General features: G+C 40.8%; 2 protein-coding genes across 2 annotated transcripts in view; one reads left to right on the top strand and one right to left on the bottom strand.

Annotated features, from left to right (window-relative positions):
* LOC131138741 (cationic amino acid transporter 2) overlaps positions 1-17,469 on the top strand; it is a 108,417-nt gene that overhangs the window by 47,463 nt on the left and 43,485 nt on the right. The gene's annotated exons all lie outside the window — the stretch shown is intronic.
* Positions 1,110-14,590, bottom strand: arhgap31 (Rho GTPase activating protein 31). The gene is made up of 12 exons (XM_058087937.2): positions 14,137-14,590; positions 9,784-9,886; positions 9,429-9,573; positions 8,012-8,094; positions 7,805-7,912; positions 7,579-7,721; positions 7,312-7,516; positions 7,084-7,205; positions 6,778-6,834; positions 6,042-6,686; positions 5,735-5,874; positions 1,110-5,654 (listed from the first exon to the last, which is right to left on the bottom strand). Exons 1-12 carry the CDS (start codon positions 14,234-14,236, stop codon positions 3,717-3,719), a joined length of 3,789 nt encoding a protein of 1,262 aa, XP_057943920.2. The 5' UTR covers positions 14,237-14,590; the 3' UTR covers positions 1,110-3,716.

Raw genomic sequence — 17,469 nt, 5'->3', positions numbered from 1 at the left:
TTGCTTTTGCCTTTTTTTTTTCTCCAGGGTGCTGAGAATACGCCTTTTTAATTCGGTCTCTGCTTATAGAAGCGGTGTCAGAGGTCGACAAATAATGAACTGACGCAGACATGGAAGTGACCTCTGCGAGTGACAACTTAAAGAGCGTCCGTCATGCGTGCGTTTTGGTTGCCACGTTTTGGACGTTTTTGGGTTCTTTCATCAGCAGTCAATAAGTCCACACTTGGAGTGGAGATTCCAACTGACTGTATTTGTTGTTCTGGTTTTGTCACAAAGAATTCAAATTAAACATAAGCGTAACTTTAGAATATTAGATTTGTACTCTGTCGTAACTTTAAGGTGGCAAGTAGCAATAATGAACCGATAACTTTGAACATTTTTACGCACAAACAGTCTGTTGTTCCATTGTGTTTTCCCAAAGAGCGTCAGAATACATTTGATTTGATGTGTACCGAATGATTTATATGTTGAAACATTTTGTGCGCCAGCAGCAGCACCAGCAGCAGCAGCACACATACACTAATCAGCTGGATTGAACACTTTGGTTTCCTGCAGGGTGACGCAGGAGCGTCACCTGCTGGTAAAGAAAAGAGCAGACTTTTGGAGCAGTTCCACAGTGAGGTGCCAAGTAATGCAAGTCAAATTAGTTTTTTTGCATGTTAAAATTGCACAATTATGCAATCAGGCTTTAGAATATTTAATGTCTTTATATAATTCAGACCTGTTCCCTGCATTATTTATAAATGAGTCAATTAGTCCATAAATTGTACATTAGACAAATACTATTAAAGCTGCTTGTGATACTTGCACTGCAGGCCACTGTGCTATTTTGGTACCAAAATATTACGAATATGTACAAGGCCAGAGTGCCTCCATTGGCTCCAAACAAACCACTTGAGCGTCAATGTCTCTGGTGTCTCAAAGGCCCCCCCCTGGAAGAGTATACCTCTTATAAACAGTCCTGCAGTTATGTGGACTCCATGTAAGGACCCAGATGGAACAGTGGCCTCATAAATGAATGCATTAAGAGACGGGACAGTTTGACTTTAAATTAAGGTTTAAAAGTAATGACATGCAACAAGAAATATACGCACATCCAGTATGTCACTTTTTATTCTCATAACTTTTTATTTTTGTGATGTTTTAGGCATCAACTAATAAAAAAAAAATACAAAACAATGAAAATAAATCCAAATGTGTATTATCCAGGACTTTTGGATGACAGTTAGATCCAAAAATACATTTTTCAGATGCTGTCATGGATCCTGAAGCATCACCAACATCCAAACACATCGATACAGTCAACATGCACAACCGAATCAATGCTAGTTTTTAAAAATGTACTGTAGATTCCATCACCTGCACTCGTCCCTGTGCACAAGGTTGCTTTGGCATCTTTGTCACTTAAAGAAATACAACAAATATATAGACATTATCTTCCGATGTATTGTTTTCCTTTTAAATATCACATTAATCACAATAGCTAAATACACATAATTTCCTTATATGTTTAAAGTTTACTTCACGTTACCAGTAAACACATCTTCAGCAGTACATTTCCTGCCATCCATATGATCATAGCTATATAACCAGTGCAGGTTAACAGTTAAACAGAGGCATTATCACTCTAAAATAAAATAAAATACGTTCTTTCATAGCTCATTTTCATAATGTTACAGCACAACATCTTCCAATTTGTGTTTCCACTAGAGCAATACAGTTCAGGCCAGCTTGTCACGGTACGGTTTGGTCTACCTAGTCCTGCTCCATCGTGAATAGTGCGACATCATAGCAGTTGAAACACAGGGTAGCCAAAAACGGATTCAACAAAATAAAATCAAATATTGGTTTTCTACTTAATTCCGTTGTGGCCCCAAAATAGTGTTTTTATGTCGATCACTGTGTATCTTAGTGAAAGGGTGCCAAAATGTCACATGGTACCACCTAATTTGGGTACCCTTCACAAGCACAGTGGATAATTGTGTATTGAACTGAACTGCACTGCTTAGTGAAAATGGGCTTTTGTGGTTGTAAATGCAACAAAGCATGAAATCAGTAAAAAAAAAAAAAAAAACACATTATTTTTTATTTTCCAGTAGAGTGTGCCCAGCCTCTCTCAGCTGGTATAGGCTCCAGCATACCCCCGCTACCGCAGTGAGGATTAAGCGGTATAGAAAATGGATGGGTGGATTTTATAGACCACAAATAGGTAGCATACGTCTATACAACACTTACTGGACTAATCTTTGTTGATTTTCAAGTATAAAATCGGAGCATTGAAGTAAATTTTACAGCTCACTGATCATTCAAATATTGTATGTAAAAAATGTTGTATTTTATTCTTAGATGTCACCTTTAAAACCTCAGATCACATACATTTACATTTCTCTTAAATACTTCATGGCTATATAAAGGACTCAATTAATATCCCTCAAAGCTTTCTATAAAAAAGTATACTCTAGTATGATTTACAACATGTTATCATATAGTATCTTGCAAAAGTGGAGTACACCCCAAACATTTCAGAACATTTTTACTATGGCATATCTCCTTAAAACAATACTTTAGAGTAGTCAGTGTACAGCTTGTATAGCGGTATAGTTACTGAAAATGAGTGAACACACAACCATTGTTGTCTAAATACTCCAGCTATAATTGTGTCTTTTTGAGAGTCAAACATGGTGGTAGTAGTGTCATGGTCTGTTGTGTAGCTGTACTGTAACAGTCTGAAGTAGAGCCTGATCCCCTCGCTTGGGGAAACTGGGCCCCATTGCAGGTTGTTTTCAGACCTGAACCCAATTTAGCACCCGTGAGACATCTTCAAGTGGTAGGCGGAGGAGCAAAAGGTGTCTAAGATCCAGTAGAAATGTCATCGTCATCGCTCTATCTGAGCAGCTGTGGTGAATACCATGCCCAAGAGGATTAAGGCAGTGGTAGAGATTAATGTTGTTCACACTATATTGACACCAAGGACACCATGTTCACTGTCAGGTGTACTCACTTGCCAGCTATTTAAACAATATTCATTCATTCATTCATTTTATACCGCTTTTCCTCACGAGGGTCACGGGGGTGCTGGAACCTATCCCAGCTGCGAGAGGCGGGGTACACCCTGGACTGGTCGCCAGCCAATCACAGGGCACATATAGACAAACAACCATTCACACTCACATTCATACCTATGGACAATTTGGAGTCACCAATTAACCTAGCATGTTTTTGGAATGTGGGAGGAAACCGGAGTACCCGGAGAAAACCCACGCATGCACGAGGAGAACATGCAAACTACACACAGAGGGTGGAATTGAACCCTGGTCTTCTAGCTGTGAGGTCTGCGCGCTAACCACTCGCCCACTGTGCAGCCCATATTGACAATATCAACAGTAAATTTGTACTACTTTCCCAGGAGTACACTGACTACTGTGATTTATATCCAAGTTTAATTGGAATATAATAACATTGTTGTTTAAAGGAAAACTGCACTGTATTGGCAAAATAGGTGAATCCCATTATATCGCATGATTAGCTGCCTTATGCTAGCAGTTTTTCAATATTTAAAAAGCACAAAAAAGAGAGACGTGCGTACATGTCTCACATAAGGATTGTGGCAAAATTCCCAAAATGTGTATTTTTCCTTGAAACGTGAGGCATGTTCTTACTTTTGTGAGATACTGTATATGTCAGTAGGTTTATTTACATTCAGCCAGTCTGCATGATCACTCTATCTGTCTGTGGTTCCTGCTGTCAACCACCATGGATCTCCTCTGCGGCTGGTAGAAGCAGCTGGTTGAAGTTTCTAGTCTCTGACCGCTTTTTGGAATAGTCATTTTATTTTGGAGCGCAATTCCCTCGCCTGACACCTCTTTCACTGCTGATGCCTCATTCAGACTCTTAATGGATGACAGAAGCTTGCCGTCATCCCCTGATGGAGGGTAATCCATAATGGGAAAAGGGGGACTGAACAGGATAAGACTTTGTGGTCTCTGTCGGTTCCTAAAAGACGGCCTCTGTAAAAGGTTTGGTCTGTTGGGTCTGGGACAATCAACAAAAACCTCAAGACTGGGAGTGTGTCGCCTTTTGATGACCGGCAGCTCTGGGGTGCTCGAAGTTCTTGTGGTCTCAGCAGCTTTCTCAGTATTTGTTTGGGTTTGGTGTTCAGGCACGGGTTCTTTATTCTCCAACTCCTCCTTCAGGTCAGTCATGATAGGGGGAGGTCCTACTTGACTTTTGTCTGCACTTGTTTTAGTATGCTCCTTGTCTTGCTCCTTTGCTGTGTCAAAGTCACCATCTCTCCTAGAGTGAGGTATCTGAGTGTACTGCACCTTTGGAGGTATGACAGGCACGGCTTTGGCTTGGCATGTCTTTATCATGAATGCCGTCCGGACTGATGACACGCTGACAGGGGCTGAATTCCGCCGCAAAGGTGCCTGACCATCATTCAGGAACAAATCCAACTCTGAGAGGAGCCCATTGTTTACAGACAAACTCCTCTGATAGGACGAAATCTCATATGAAGGTCTGCTTTGCTGATTAGAAATATCCCTAATGCACCGAGGTCCCAGATCCAAGTTCAGGGAGTATGGTCTGTGTTTAGAAAAGTGTTCTTCTCTTTTTTCTGGAGCCGCTGCTTCATAAGACATCTGTCTGTGGAACCGCTGAGATGATTTCTGTTTTGTTGCGCTGCTTCTACCCATTGGAGCTGGTGTCCCATTGCTGCCATTGATGCTGGGTTGTGAAGAATTAAGCAAACAGGGCCATTTATTTTCATGTTTGGTGCTGGATGCTTGAGGAATGCTTACAGGCAAGCTCTTTGCCAGGGATGTTTTGTTGGATTGTTTGCATGAAGAAAACGAGGTTCGTTCCTCATCTGAATTCAGAGTACCTTCTCCAGAGCTAAACAGTGACTGTTGTTTGAACAGTTCCTCCAAATCCGGTGAGTGCAGTGGGCTGGTGACCCACTGTTTGGTGGAACTGAGGTCATCCCAAGGCTCCACCAGGTCCAACTCTTCAGAGTTTCCTGCACATCCTTCATCCTCATCATGAATGGGCAGCTCCAGAGAGTTGGGTCTTTCCTCCAAACATACAGAAATCCTTGAAATAGCATCAGTTATCTTCTCCACGTCACATAAGACTTTTTTGTCTCCTTCACGACTTGATTGTCTTTGGTCATCAATTGTCGCTGAGTCATCACACTCAGCTGTTTGTGTTTCATCACTTGAGCATGTTTCCTTTAAAATAAGTTGCTGCTTGGTGTGAGCTGCATCTTTATCCAAAGGAGGACTTTGTAGCAGGATCTTCTGAACCTTCTTGTCTTTTTCATCCAGAGTAAGGCTGACACTTTTTCTGTCTCCATCGACCCAAACATCATTTTTATGGAGAGAAAATAGGATATCTGACTCCGAAGGCTGCTTTTTTGTAGATCTAGACCCAGGAGCATTAAGACGATCATTGAGAGAGGTATTTGAAGATTGGTCCTTGCATAATAAAGACAACGATGGAGAGCTGCGGCTTCTTTTTGACTTGACATCCATGGTTAACCTTTTGTTTTCGTAAGGTAAAACTGTCTCATCCAGCTGGTCAGTTTCAGGTTTGTTTGTCGTCCGTTCTAGGTGGAGATCAGACCAAAGCTCATTTGCTATGGATAATTCCTTGTCCTGCAGATCATAAAAACAATTGTCAAACAATAAATTATTAAGATAAAGATGCTCTTCTCAGCAACGGAAAAATGTTTTACCTGTTGAGCAATGATGAGCCGATTGTCCAGTTGCTGTCCACAAGATGGCGTTGTATCTGTGCCTTTACTTACAATGGAAGACTCTTCCAATGGAGTCTTACTCACTTCCTGAGGTTCCCGGTAGACATCATTGCTAGTTTCTGAGGAAAAAACACATTTTTATGAGTTACAGGTAGTCCTGAATTTATGATTTGTAAAACAATGCCTTGACCTGAAATTCAACAAAACCTTGAAGGCCACGATACTAAGATAAGAGTCTATGAAGGCAGGGCAAATTCTAAAATGATTTCAAGGAAGAAGCTCTCACCCTTTGATGGGACCTTTTGGGTCAGCTCCAATGAGTCTTTCTTCTTTGTTCCTTCTCTTTTGTCAGGCTCCAGTTGAGGAAACGTGTTAGTTTTTCCACTGCTGCTCTGCTCTGAGGTTTCTCTGCAGGGTTTCAGGCTTGCTGCAGCCATCTTGTCCTTGGCAAGCCCTCTGCACGGCGTGCTGTTGGAGCTGATAACGGCTGACACACGCAGTGGGACTGATACGGCGAACGGCTCTGATATATTGACGGCTCTTCTCTGATGCCTTGGCGATGACTCTAGTGGGAAGAAGCTTCCTGCAAAGGAAGGCCGAGAGGAGCTGTTGTATGACGAACCGGAGTACAACATCCTCCTGTTTTTAGGCGACGTAGGCTGGTAGCCGCTCAGGTCTTCTCCTTTGAACACCTTCAGTTGCTCTGGCAGTGTTCTTTGAGGGGATGCCGAAGCAGCTGGTGAGACTTTTTGACTCAAACCAGAGCTCCAACCGCCTGTTGCGCCACCAGATTTTTTCCCCTTAAACTCCCAGTTTTGGTCTTGTTCACTCAGGTTATAAAGAGAATCAGATCCCAGAGTTCTTGATTTTATATCTGAAGCTGTAATGTTGCCCTGTCCCGCTGATGGACTGTTTCCGGTTCTGTCATCATCTGGGAACAACAGAAATTGTATCAAAAATTTGATATTTTATGACATTTGTTTGTACTGTACGTATCATTTATCATTCGTGAAAGACCTTACCTGTTGGCAAGGAGCACAGTGACTCCATGCTTCTGGATGGTCGCAGAGATGCCTTTTCTGAGGGCAATATTGTACAATGTTACAAGAAAGGAACCGCAATATAGTTCAAGCACAGTAACGGAATTATGAGAATTTTCCAGTAAAATGGACTAGGGATCGGTACGATGACTTGGATTACCAATTTTGATTCATCGTGCACAATTTGATCAAATGAATAGGCATTAGGTGGGTGGTGATATAGCTTTATGACTTGTGATGATGGTTTTCTGTTCTTGATGAGTTGTCTGTTAATGTTTAGACACTTGCCTGTTAACCCTGGAGCTCTTATGAACACACTCCCATTCCTGCTCAGTTTTCCTTTGGAGTCCACTGACCGTCCCAAATTGAAGATGGATTTCCATTTCTTAGATTTACTTGAAAACTTCCTCCTGAAAGATAAGGAGTTGTTGCTAAGCATGAATGATGTGAATAAGGAACACATGTATTGTGTTGACGGAACAGATTGTACAATCGGTACAGTGAAGTTTTACATACTTGCTGTCCAAGTCTATGACGGTGTGGTAGAGCGTGGCCGTGCTGGTGTCGGGCAGGCTGTTCTCTCGCTGACGTTCTCTGTGAACAGGATGGTTTGGACTTAAAGAGCGGGCCTGGGCTTCTTCTAGGCTCATCAGTTTCATCGGTCCACATTGCCCACTGATTGGAAGTGTGGCGTACTTCTCTCCACACGTCAAACTTGGTCCTGTTGACGTACAATCAGTCAATTTGTTTGTTGTTTCCGTTTGTATTGAATGAATTCCCTACCTTCTTTAGGTTTAATTAGTACAGAATCACCACTAAAGATCTGCTCAGTGTGGTTTAGAATGAACTCCACCACCGACTGTTGAATTCGCACCTCCTGGAAAGCCATGTCTCCATTAACAGATGAGGCCTCAACTGTTTTGGATCTAAAAAAAAAAAAAAAAAAAATTTTTTTTTTGGCAAAATAGTAAAATCCCTGGAATCTTTATCCTGCAAAGCATTAACTCACCTCAATAGATTGGGAGCCCAAACTAAGGCCAGATTCCGTGTATGCATGTTGGTCTGGGCACTCAAGGTAGCGAGGCGGGCCAAATGCTTGGTAAGGTACTCCAGAGTCCTAAAGGTAAAGACATTGTTATGGTTTATTGTATATTTATTGCATATAGGGTTTATTATGACATGATTAGATGTCAAACTAACAAGTGCTGTAGTTCACCTGAAGTGTGGTGTCGGCAATTCCTTGACCACCTTTTGAATGTGTAGAAGTCTTTCATGATCCCCGTAGACTGACACTGCCTCCTGTATGTGAAACGAATGTTTTTATTCCAATCACTGCTTTATTTGGAATAGGAACTGAATTCCTAAGATTGTGCAAACCAAGTAGGCTCCCACCTAAGGACACAGACACGAGCGTGTGTGTCAAACAGTTCAGACTGAGGCCTGAACACGCTATTCTACATTGGTTCCTCGTGTGTGAACAACGTAAATCATTTTTATGTCGTCTCATCTGTGTTTGGCAGCATGTCTGGTGGCGAGGTTCCAGGAAAAGCATGATAATAATAAAGCGCAGGCTGACAGATATACTGTATACCCTGTAAGCTTCCAGGAAGGTTATTGGGGATGGGAGGAAGTCCAAAATCACCTACAAATGATGTATCACAGTACCACTGCCAAATTAAACACAAAGCTCAGACAGCAAAAAAAAGGGGGATCTAAGTATTTGGACACCTATTGTATCTATAGGATGTGGAATTGGAAGAAATGTAAGAGATGGCTCAGCTTCCACTCCCCTTGGAAGAGTTTCTTCTAGATTTTGGTGTGAGTTATATTGATGAGAGTGCCTGACTCACAATCTTTGTTCTATTTGGACCAAATGTGTTGCTTTGTGGATCACATTGGAACAGTAAAGAGTCTTTCCCAAACTGTTCTCACATTTTAGGAAGCATACAATCGGACAAACTGTTTTGATAAAATGAAGAACGGAGATTCAGGTAAACTACGGCAGGGATGCCCAGTCAGCTGACATTAAGCTCCCTTACTGATTCGCTGCTGACAAAGATTGGCAAAGTGGCGAAGAAATATTTCAAGCTACAAACAGAGATGTATATTTCATCTTTATTATTATGATTACAGATAAACTAACTCAGTGGTAAGATGCATATGTTTATTCCTAAATATCCGCTCGCTTGTAGTGGCTAGTTATGTAGAAAAAAGAGTGAGTCGTAAGTTTGATAATTTTGTTTTTTTCAGTGAGAAAGCTAACCTAGCATAATGTTGCTGTTAGAATGTGACTGTATGCTATATAGTAGCTATGCTATGCTAGCTTTGTTAAGGTTTGTCCCACTTCTGAATGTCACACTTGTGTATGTGATACATCTATTAAGACTTAAAAGTGAATAAAGTACACAATAGTACTTCTTGGAAAAACACTCTCTTGGATACAGGTGTGGACAAACAGTTCATTAGCATTAAAGCTACACACACAATGCTAGTAGGGCGAACCAACACCATGGCAAGATTTATGGCTAAACACTTTCAATGTTATTGTTGAAAACTTGTATCATATGGAACCATTACTGTGTTTGCTTTTGTTCTTGAACCCCTTTGCGCCTGAGCCTATGCAGCATACTTACGGTGAATTTGCTGTATAGTTCATAGGTGAGCAGAGGATTCGGTAGTTCCCTGAAGTACAGCTTACATAAGGAACCCACACAGTGGATGTCCTGGAGGTACACTTCCTTTGTAAGGTCAGGGCACGCCTCAGAGCTGAATTCCTGTCTGCAGACACACACACACACACACACACACACTTTGATTGTATAACACCGCTGCGGATCGGTCACAATCAAAATATTTATGTTACAGCAACACATGCAAGATGTGAGAAAATATTATGGCATTAATGTATTCATTACAATGTCTATGTACCCAAAATGAGATATGCAATGATCACAGACTTGTGACCTATTTTAAGACATCACAGCATACCTGAGCCGCTGGATGTTTGAGGTGACCCCCGACAACCTGTAGATCCCATCGACAATCCCATGCTTCTCGATAAACTCTGCACATTTCTGTAGAACCTGAGGAACTGAAGTAGAAAATGTTTTTGTGAGTTCAATCTGCTATAATATTGACATTTTGTGAGTGGCGGTGACTAACACAGCATCGTTTAATGGTATGGGCTTGTTTACTGTCCCTAAGGCTTACTGATTGTAGGTGGCCTTTAACAGGAAGTTAAAAATGGTTTGTTTGTTTCAGAGGAAGGTTGACACACCCAGCCCTTGTAGCGGGTATTACTTACGACATTTCCTCTAATAGAAAACGGCTACCAGTGACCGACACGTCTTTGTTCACTTACGGTACATCACCTTCTGTTTGGCTGGACCGGCTTAAGTTGGGACTTTCTAGTCTAACTAAAGCACTAACATGATGCCTTACTTTTTTTTTTTTTAAATGTGCATTGTTGTATTTCATGTCCATGTAATTTATGCTCACTCTGCCCAGTGCAGACTATTCCTGCATTGAAATACGCCCTCACTTGCATGTATCTTGGTGTGAGGCTAGTTCACAGTCTATTTTTAGCAGCGCTTCTTCTGCCCTCAACTCAGGCTCAAAGAGTCTTCCAGTCATGTTCTTGTATGTTTGACTTGATTGGACACTAGGTTGCATGCCTGTGGTTGAACGCTGGATGATGACCAGTGTCGCAGTCTTGATTTATGTCGGTGCACTCAGACGTCAACAAAGGGACACTCTCCACTCTTGCAGTTGAATCCCGTGTTCCTTACAAGATCCTTAAAATTCACTAACACATTTGTCTCACAGATCGCAAAATATTCCACAAAATTCATTCATTCATTCTTTTTTCTACCGCTGATCCTCACGAGGGTCACGGGCGTGCTGGAGCCTATCCCAGCTGTCTTCGGGCGAGAGGCGGGGTACACCCTGGACTGGTTGCCAGCCAATCACAGGGCACATATAGACAAACAACCATTCACACTCACATTCATACCTATGGACAATTTGCATTCGCTGATTAACCTAGCATGTTTTTGGAATGTGGGAGGAAACCGGAGTACCCGGAGAAAACCCACGCATGCACGGGGAGAACATGCAAACTCCATACAGAGATGGTGGAATCGAACTCGGGTTTCCTAGCTATGTGACCTGCGTGCTAACCACTCGTTCACCGTGTTCCACAAAATCTCTGTAAAAAATATTATACCGTCATCCCTTGTTTTTTGCAGTTAATTGGTACCAGACTGTAACATAATAAGTGATGTAAGTAGGATTCCTTATGTATAAATCAAATATTTTCAACTTAAAAAAACTGTTAACATCATTAGAGCCCTCTAGACATGAAATAGCATCCACATACTCACCTTTATACTTGTACCCAATATAGTAGAAAATAATCAATTTAACCCCATATTATTCTGATTATTATGATGCTGTGCGATAATTCAAACCCGCATTACAAACCTGTTTTACTTGCAGAAAACAGTAAATATAAATGGTGAATGGATGCTTGCGATTGTTGGTGGGGACTTCCTATTCATCTTGTGTTTCTCACATTCTTTATCAAATTGCTGGCACTCACAATACTTTCTTTGGCCCCATGACGGGTTATTTAGCAGTCACACTGAATGAAAAAGTACTGACAGTGAGTCAGCAATACGTAGGGCACTTTGTTTGGGCACTCAACATTGTTGAGCGATGTTTGTTATGTGCAATATCGTATGAACACCGTACTGGAGTAAAATTTGGGTGAAATTTATTAAGGAAACTAAATAATATAAAAACTGGAGAGTGACTGTATGCAGATATTTATAACTGAAAGGAAGTAGTCCAACTTGTATTCATGTATGCAAAGATATACAGTAAAGTCTCGTTATATCGATATTCTCGGGAGTCGGAAAAAATATCGATATAACCGGACTATCCATATATCCGATCCTGCGCCGAACTGCATTAAAAGTGGGCGGATCTTTGATATGGCATGTAATTTTCTCCTTGAGTTCATGGATTGCGTATGTAGCATGCTTTTGTACTACAATACATTTTGTACTACAGTAAATAAAAATAAACTTACGCTGTAGTGATTACCGGTTACCGGGACATAATTCACCCCGGAACATAATTCACCCCGGAACTATCGATAGGGAAGGTGTTGCCACCCGGAGGGGTAGGCGCGAGGGACGGGTGTTTTCCGCTGTGTGTGCTGCACTCTGTTGGTGGAAGTGTGAAAAATAAAGTTGACTGGAAGCAGCCGTTCGCCGTGTTCTTTTTTGGTATTGAAATCCTTAAGCAAAGATTGATTTAAGCTGCTTTTGTATCGATATAAGCAGACCAAATTGGCTGGCGGGAGATGAAAAGGGCATCGTAGTAACCGGATTATCATAATAACCGGGTATCGTACTAACGGAGCTAATTATATCATAAAAGACTAGAAATTTGCCGGGAAATGAAAATAGTATTGTAATAAGTAGTAATTCGTTTTAACCGATATCGATATAACGAGACTTTACTGTATGTGATATACTATTTCATGGGACAAAATTATCATTTGGAAGAAATGTTTAGATTTTTGTTTAGCTTTATCGTTTTAGGCTAATTTAAGGATCAGGGAGAACAAATTAAAAAATAAAATAAGTGGTATTCATGGCTGTCACTCACAGATTTTGGTATTCATATTCAATACAGTCTCCCAAAGGCGACAGGTTGGACATCACCACAAGACCCTTATTACACGTATTTGTGTGGATCAAATAAGCGGTACTATGTGGTCAAAATGCTAACAACTAGGCCACCGTGCGGCCTACAGTATATTGTACAGTGATGAGACTAATTTATGGCTAAAAACTACAGTTCCCATGGTGCTTTGAGTGCAGCTTCAGGAAGTAGTGAATTGGATGTGTTAAGTGGACGTTAATATCACGTTTTGAAGACCTACAGCTACAGATTGTTTGGATGGCTGATGAGAAAGAGCGTCTTGTGTCTGAGCAAATGAGTGACGGTGGGAACACCGAGTGGAGGTAGGATTGCAAGGATTATAGTGTGTCAAAAAATACGCTATCACAAATGGATTTTGAAAGGCTGGACTACTGCGCGGTGTCTCGAGACTACTACTTTGTCTCGAGACAAAAGTGACAATGATATAGTGAGAGAGACTGACAACGTGTGTGACAAAGTCACATCACAGTGATACAAACGGAAAGAAAATAACGCAAAGCGATTGAGAGGTCTGACTTTTTTGTGGGTGGCGGTTTTGTGAGAATAAAGTCGTAATATTATGAGAAGAAAATTTACACAGATTATTTGAGAAGAAAGTTGAACTACTTGGTGGAAAAAACAGTGGCAATAACGGTGCATATAAAAAATATGCGTTTTCACCTACAGTATATCACAAAGCTGAGATACAGTTAGCCCTGAAATATATCCGTCCATCCATTTTCTATACCGCTTATTCTCACTTGGGTCGTGCGTATGCTGGAGCCTATCCCAGCTGTCTTCAAGCGCACGGCGGGGTTCACCCTGGTCTGGTCCCCAGCCAATTGCAGGCCACATATAGACAAACAATTTGTGACAATTAAGAGCCACCAATTAACCTAGCATGTTTTTGGAATGTGGGAGGAAACCTGAGTACCTAAAGAAAACCCACACATGCACGGGGAGAACATGCAGAGAATCGAACCCGATCTTCCCGACTGTGTGGCCTGCATGCTAACTAGTCCAGCTTGTGGTGGATGGCCAAGTAACCATACCCCACTCCCTCGCTTCCTGGACCCAATGCCCCACCTTACATTGTGAACTCCTTTCCTTCAAGTTACCTTCAAGTTACCTTCGCATATGCCTTACACGCTTCTGCACATGCCCCCCCCCCCATTTTTTTTACTTAACAGGTTACTCCCAAAAGGTTCTCATGAGTGGGAGAAAAATAAAGTCATGTTTGACCATCTTGTTCTTTGTGTCTCTGCTGGTTTCCTGTAGGCAGCAGCGAGGCCCAGACAGCGAGTCACTGAGACTGTTCGTCACTGTAGGAAATTGACCCAAAAAAATGAGAGACAGCCACACCCAAGCTTCAAAAATGACCATTGAGTCAGGCCAGTAGATGAATGAATGGTAACTCAATGTAAAAATATCCATAATATGTAAGAATATCCAGCACTCACATCCTTGTTTGTTATTTATAGATCCCATTAGTCTTCATTTAAAGCCATTACTGTGTACTAGTGTACTACTATGTTACATTTAGTGGTGCCAACTCCCTCTCTAGGACTTATTCTGGCTAATTCAAGGTCATGTTATCGGAAAAAGTACAAGAGAAAAGCAGTGTGTTACCATCCTGTCCTGAGTTCTGGATATGTTCTGTCAGGTCACAGCCGAACGCATTTTCACTTCCTTTTTTCTTGGTCTTCTGCTTGGTCCCTTTATTCTTCATGTGGTTCCAGTTAGCGGTCCAGATGATTAGCGGCTCCTTGTAAATACAACGATGGATCCATATGACCTCCGACGAGGGTGAGCTCTTGGATCAAAAAGCCATCTCATAGAAGTCGCCGGCAATCTTCTCCCAAATGTGCTCCTGCATCCGCTCACATTTTGACTCAAGCGTACGGCTGGGGGCTTGAGGGCAAGAAGTGACGTCAATTGTTAAAACATTCAAACTTTTAGTGTGGCATTACTCGGCAGGAATGACACAGTAAGACTTGGACTTGAGCAGTAACGTAGCAGCTTTACTGCTTTATCAGTGAAGAACTTGCAGAAAGTGCATTAGAATCGCTCGGTTTCCTGTTGTTGGGACTCCCCCCCCACCCCCCCTCTTCCACTGGCCAGTCCTTGCTTCTCCTTTCTATCTCCTCCTCTTTTCCGTCATTCCACAGCCTCCTCGTTGACTGGCTCCTCTGTAGCCAACACCAACCAATACAAGGAAGGCCAATCATCTCAAGAACGTTCTATTTATAATCCAGTTTGCCTGCAAGATGTTTGAGTTGTGTTTGAACTTGTGGCCGCGGTGTGGCACAGACTGTAAGAAATGTTGAGGTTCAATAACAGCTGACTTGTACTTCTCATATTTTGGACACTTCTGACCTCTTTTATCATTTTTCCCTTTCCATTTATCCAAACTGGAGCTGCTCTCTGCCTTCCTGAATGCTCCCAGTGTATACAATTTCCTGTGCAAAGCGCCCAGGCTGGAAAACAAAAACAGAGGGGTTGTGAAGGAAGGAGGGAAGTGGGAGGTGACTGAAGTGAGGGCTTGAAGGGCACAGATGGGAAATGTGGGGGGTGTGCAAGAGGGGTTTTAGGGTTAGGAGATGGACACATGGTTCTTGTTATATGCATTTTACCTTTGGATTCCAACAAAATGCATAACGCTTTCCTTCACTATTCCAAGTGTCTTAAGTGGATATCATCACTGCAGTGGGGTGAGACTCACTGCTTCCAATGATTGACTGAGTGTTCCCACACCCGCAACCCCAAATTTCATCTCATGAGGTTTGAAATGTCTCAGCTATATATTTTACACGTAACAGTCCACCTGGTATTATTGTATCTGTAAAATTGTCATGCAATCTGCTATTATTATTTATTATTTTATATTTAAATATTTTAAAAATAATAAAATATTATAATTACAATAAAATTAAAATAAGAATTATTATATTATTATGTAAAATATGCAAATATAACAATAATATTATATGTAATTAATATAATAATTACCATGAATATAATATTATAATAATCATAGTAGTTCTAATAATAATTATAATAATCTAATAATAATTATTATTATTATTATTGTTATTATGTGCTTGTGTCCCTTTTTTCAGGAACACTTTGTAAACAACAGACCATGTCAAAAAACGAAATTGATAAAACCATCAAAAGGTTGGCTCAGGCCATGATGCCAGGTTGTATGTTGAGTTTAAATGAAATACTTTGGAAAGATTGGGCGGGCCGTATTCAAACACTTGGCGGGCCGGATGTGGCCCCCGGGCCGTAGTTTGCCCACCCCTGTTCTATACAGTACTGCATCTCATAGACACCGGTTTTACTGCAGTACAGCCATTATTATCTAAATAGCTGACAACGCTAGCATTAATTCCCACATGTACAGTCACATTGAGAAACAATGCATGTTCCCATCCCTCGGGGAAGTGGGCGGCGTGGCAGTTTTCACACTTCCATGATGGCATGTGCCTTGCGAAGGTAGCTGAAGGTGTTGGCGATAGAGTGGCTCCTCCAGACCTGAACCCAGTTGATCAACCATGGGGCGTCCTCAAGCAGAGGGAGGGTAGAGGAGCGCAAGGTGTCTAACATCCAACAGTGAAGTCATCATGGAGGCGTGGAAGAGAATTCAGTGCAGCTCTGGTGAATTCCATGCCCAAGAGGATTAAGGCAACGCAACATAACAGTGGTGCTAAGACTAAATATTCAAATTGTCAATACAATTTAGACATATTTACTGTGAGGTGTACTCACTCTCAGCATAGACATTAATGATGGTGTATAAGTCATGCTGTTTTTACCTAAATTAAGAACTTTCAAGCATAAAAATGAAGAGCTTGCAACCAAAAGGCGCTAAATCCATTTTGACTGATTTCGAGAAAATCAATGATTTTTAATTACGCACATATCAATCTATTTGGTCATCAAGTCTATGTTGCAAATGAAAGAGCTATCAATATAGGTCATAAAAATGCATGCTATAAAAATCCTGCACACACCATGTATTTTATATATTTTTTTTAATTAATTTTTTTTTCGGATTTAGCTCCTTTTGGCTGAAATGATGGATTTAGCGCCTTTTGGCTGAAATAAATTTGAAGTCACCTTTAACTTCTTCAATGGCATTGTTGTAAAAGAATGTAAGGTGCTTTAATGTGCTATGTTAATAAAATAATTACAACACAGAAGCCATTCTCAACATTCAATACAAAATAATAATTATTAATTAAATTAATAAAAATGTTATTAAAAGCAGTGCTCATATTTGACTGCACCATGAAGGTGACAGTGACAAAAATCATCTCATTACAAACTCTTTACATTGTATGTTTTTTAGTACAAGTAAAATAATGTTTCTCATGAAAGTTGGAGGTGTCAAGGTAGAGACATGCCTTTTATGGCGTAAAAAAAAACTTCCATGTTACAGAATACTGTAAAAACACAATTTGTGTTCTCCTGAATTGCATAACATACTGTAACTATCATACGTGTACTTAATGTACACAAACAAAACAGGATGCGCACTGATACTGGCTTTCTGTATGTGCAGTGCCAATTGTATTCTTCTCTCTGATTGGTCAGATTATCAATAGATAGGAAACTTGGGCCAATCAGAATAAAGAATAAAGAAAGGGATTTAGCTCCTTTTGGTTGAAATCTGAAATGGAAATAGCGCCTTTTGGTTGAAAGCATACATTTCATATCACTTTTTTTCATATTTTTTAAAATGATTTCAAGACCAAGATATGTGATTTGGATACACATGACAGAGGTCTATTAAACTCATGAAAAACATGCAACTTAGTGAAAATTGGATTTAGCGCCTTTTGGTTGCAAGCTCTTCAAATAGAGAAATGAACTAAAATGCAAACATAAGGTATTAAGAAGGAACATTCTAATTATGAATGTAGTATTCTATGTTTGTTGAGACAAGCACCGTACTTA

This window comes from Doryrhamphus excisus, linkage group LG21, assembly GCF_037039965.1.
Source record: "Doryrhamphus excisus strain RoL-2023G ecotype Guam linkage group LG21, RoL_Dexc_Guam_v1.1, whole genome shotgun sequence".
Classification (NCBI taxonomy): Eukaryota; Metazoa; Chordata; class Actinopteri; order Syngnathiformes; family Syngnathidae; genus Doryrhamphus; species Doryrhamphus excisus.
This window is presented reverse-complemented; position numbering and strand designations above follow the sequence as displayed.

Bases quoted from the DNA above. Each gene is read 5' to 3' on its own strand.
- arhgap31 (XM_058087937.2), bottom strand. From the start codon at position 14,236: ATGAAGAATAAAGGGACCAAGCAGAAGACCAAGAAAAAAGGAAGTGAA. The intron at 6,835-7,083 runs GCAAGTGTCTAA...TATTGCCCTCAG, and splicing joins AAGAGCTCCAGGGTTAACAG to AAAAGGCATCTCTGCGACCA. The intron at 5,655-5,734 runs GTAAAACATTTT...TATGATCTGCAG, and splicing joins GGCTCATCATTGCTCAACAG to GACAAGGAATTATCCATAGC.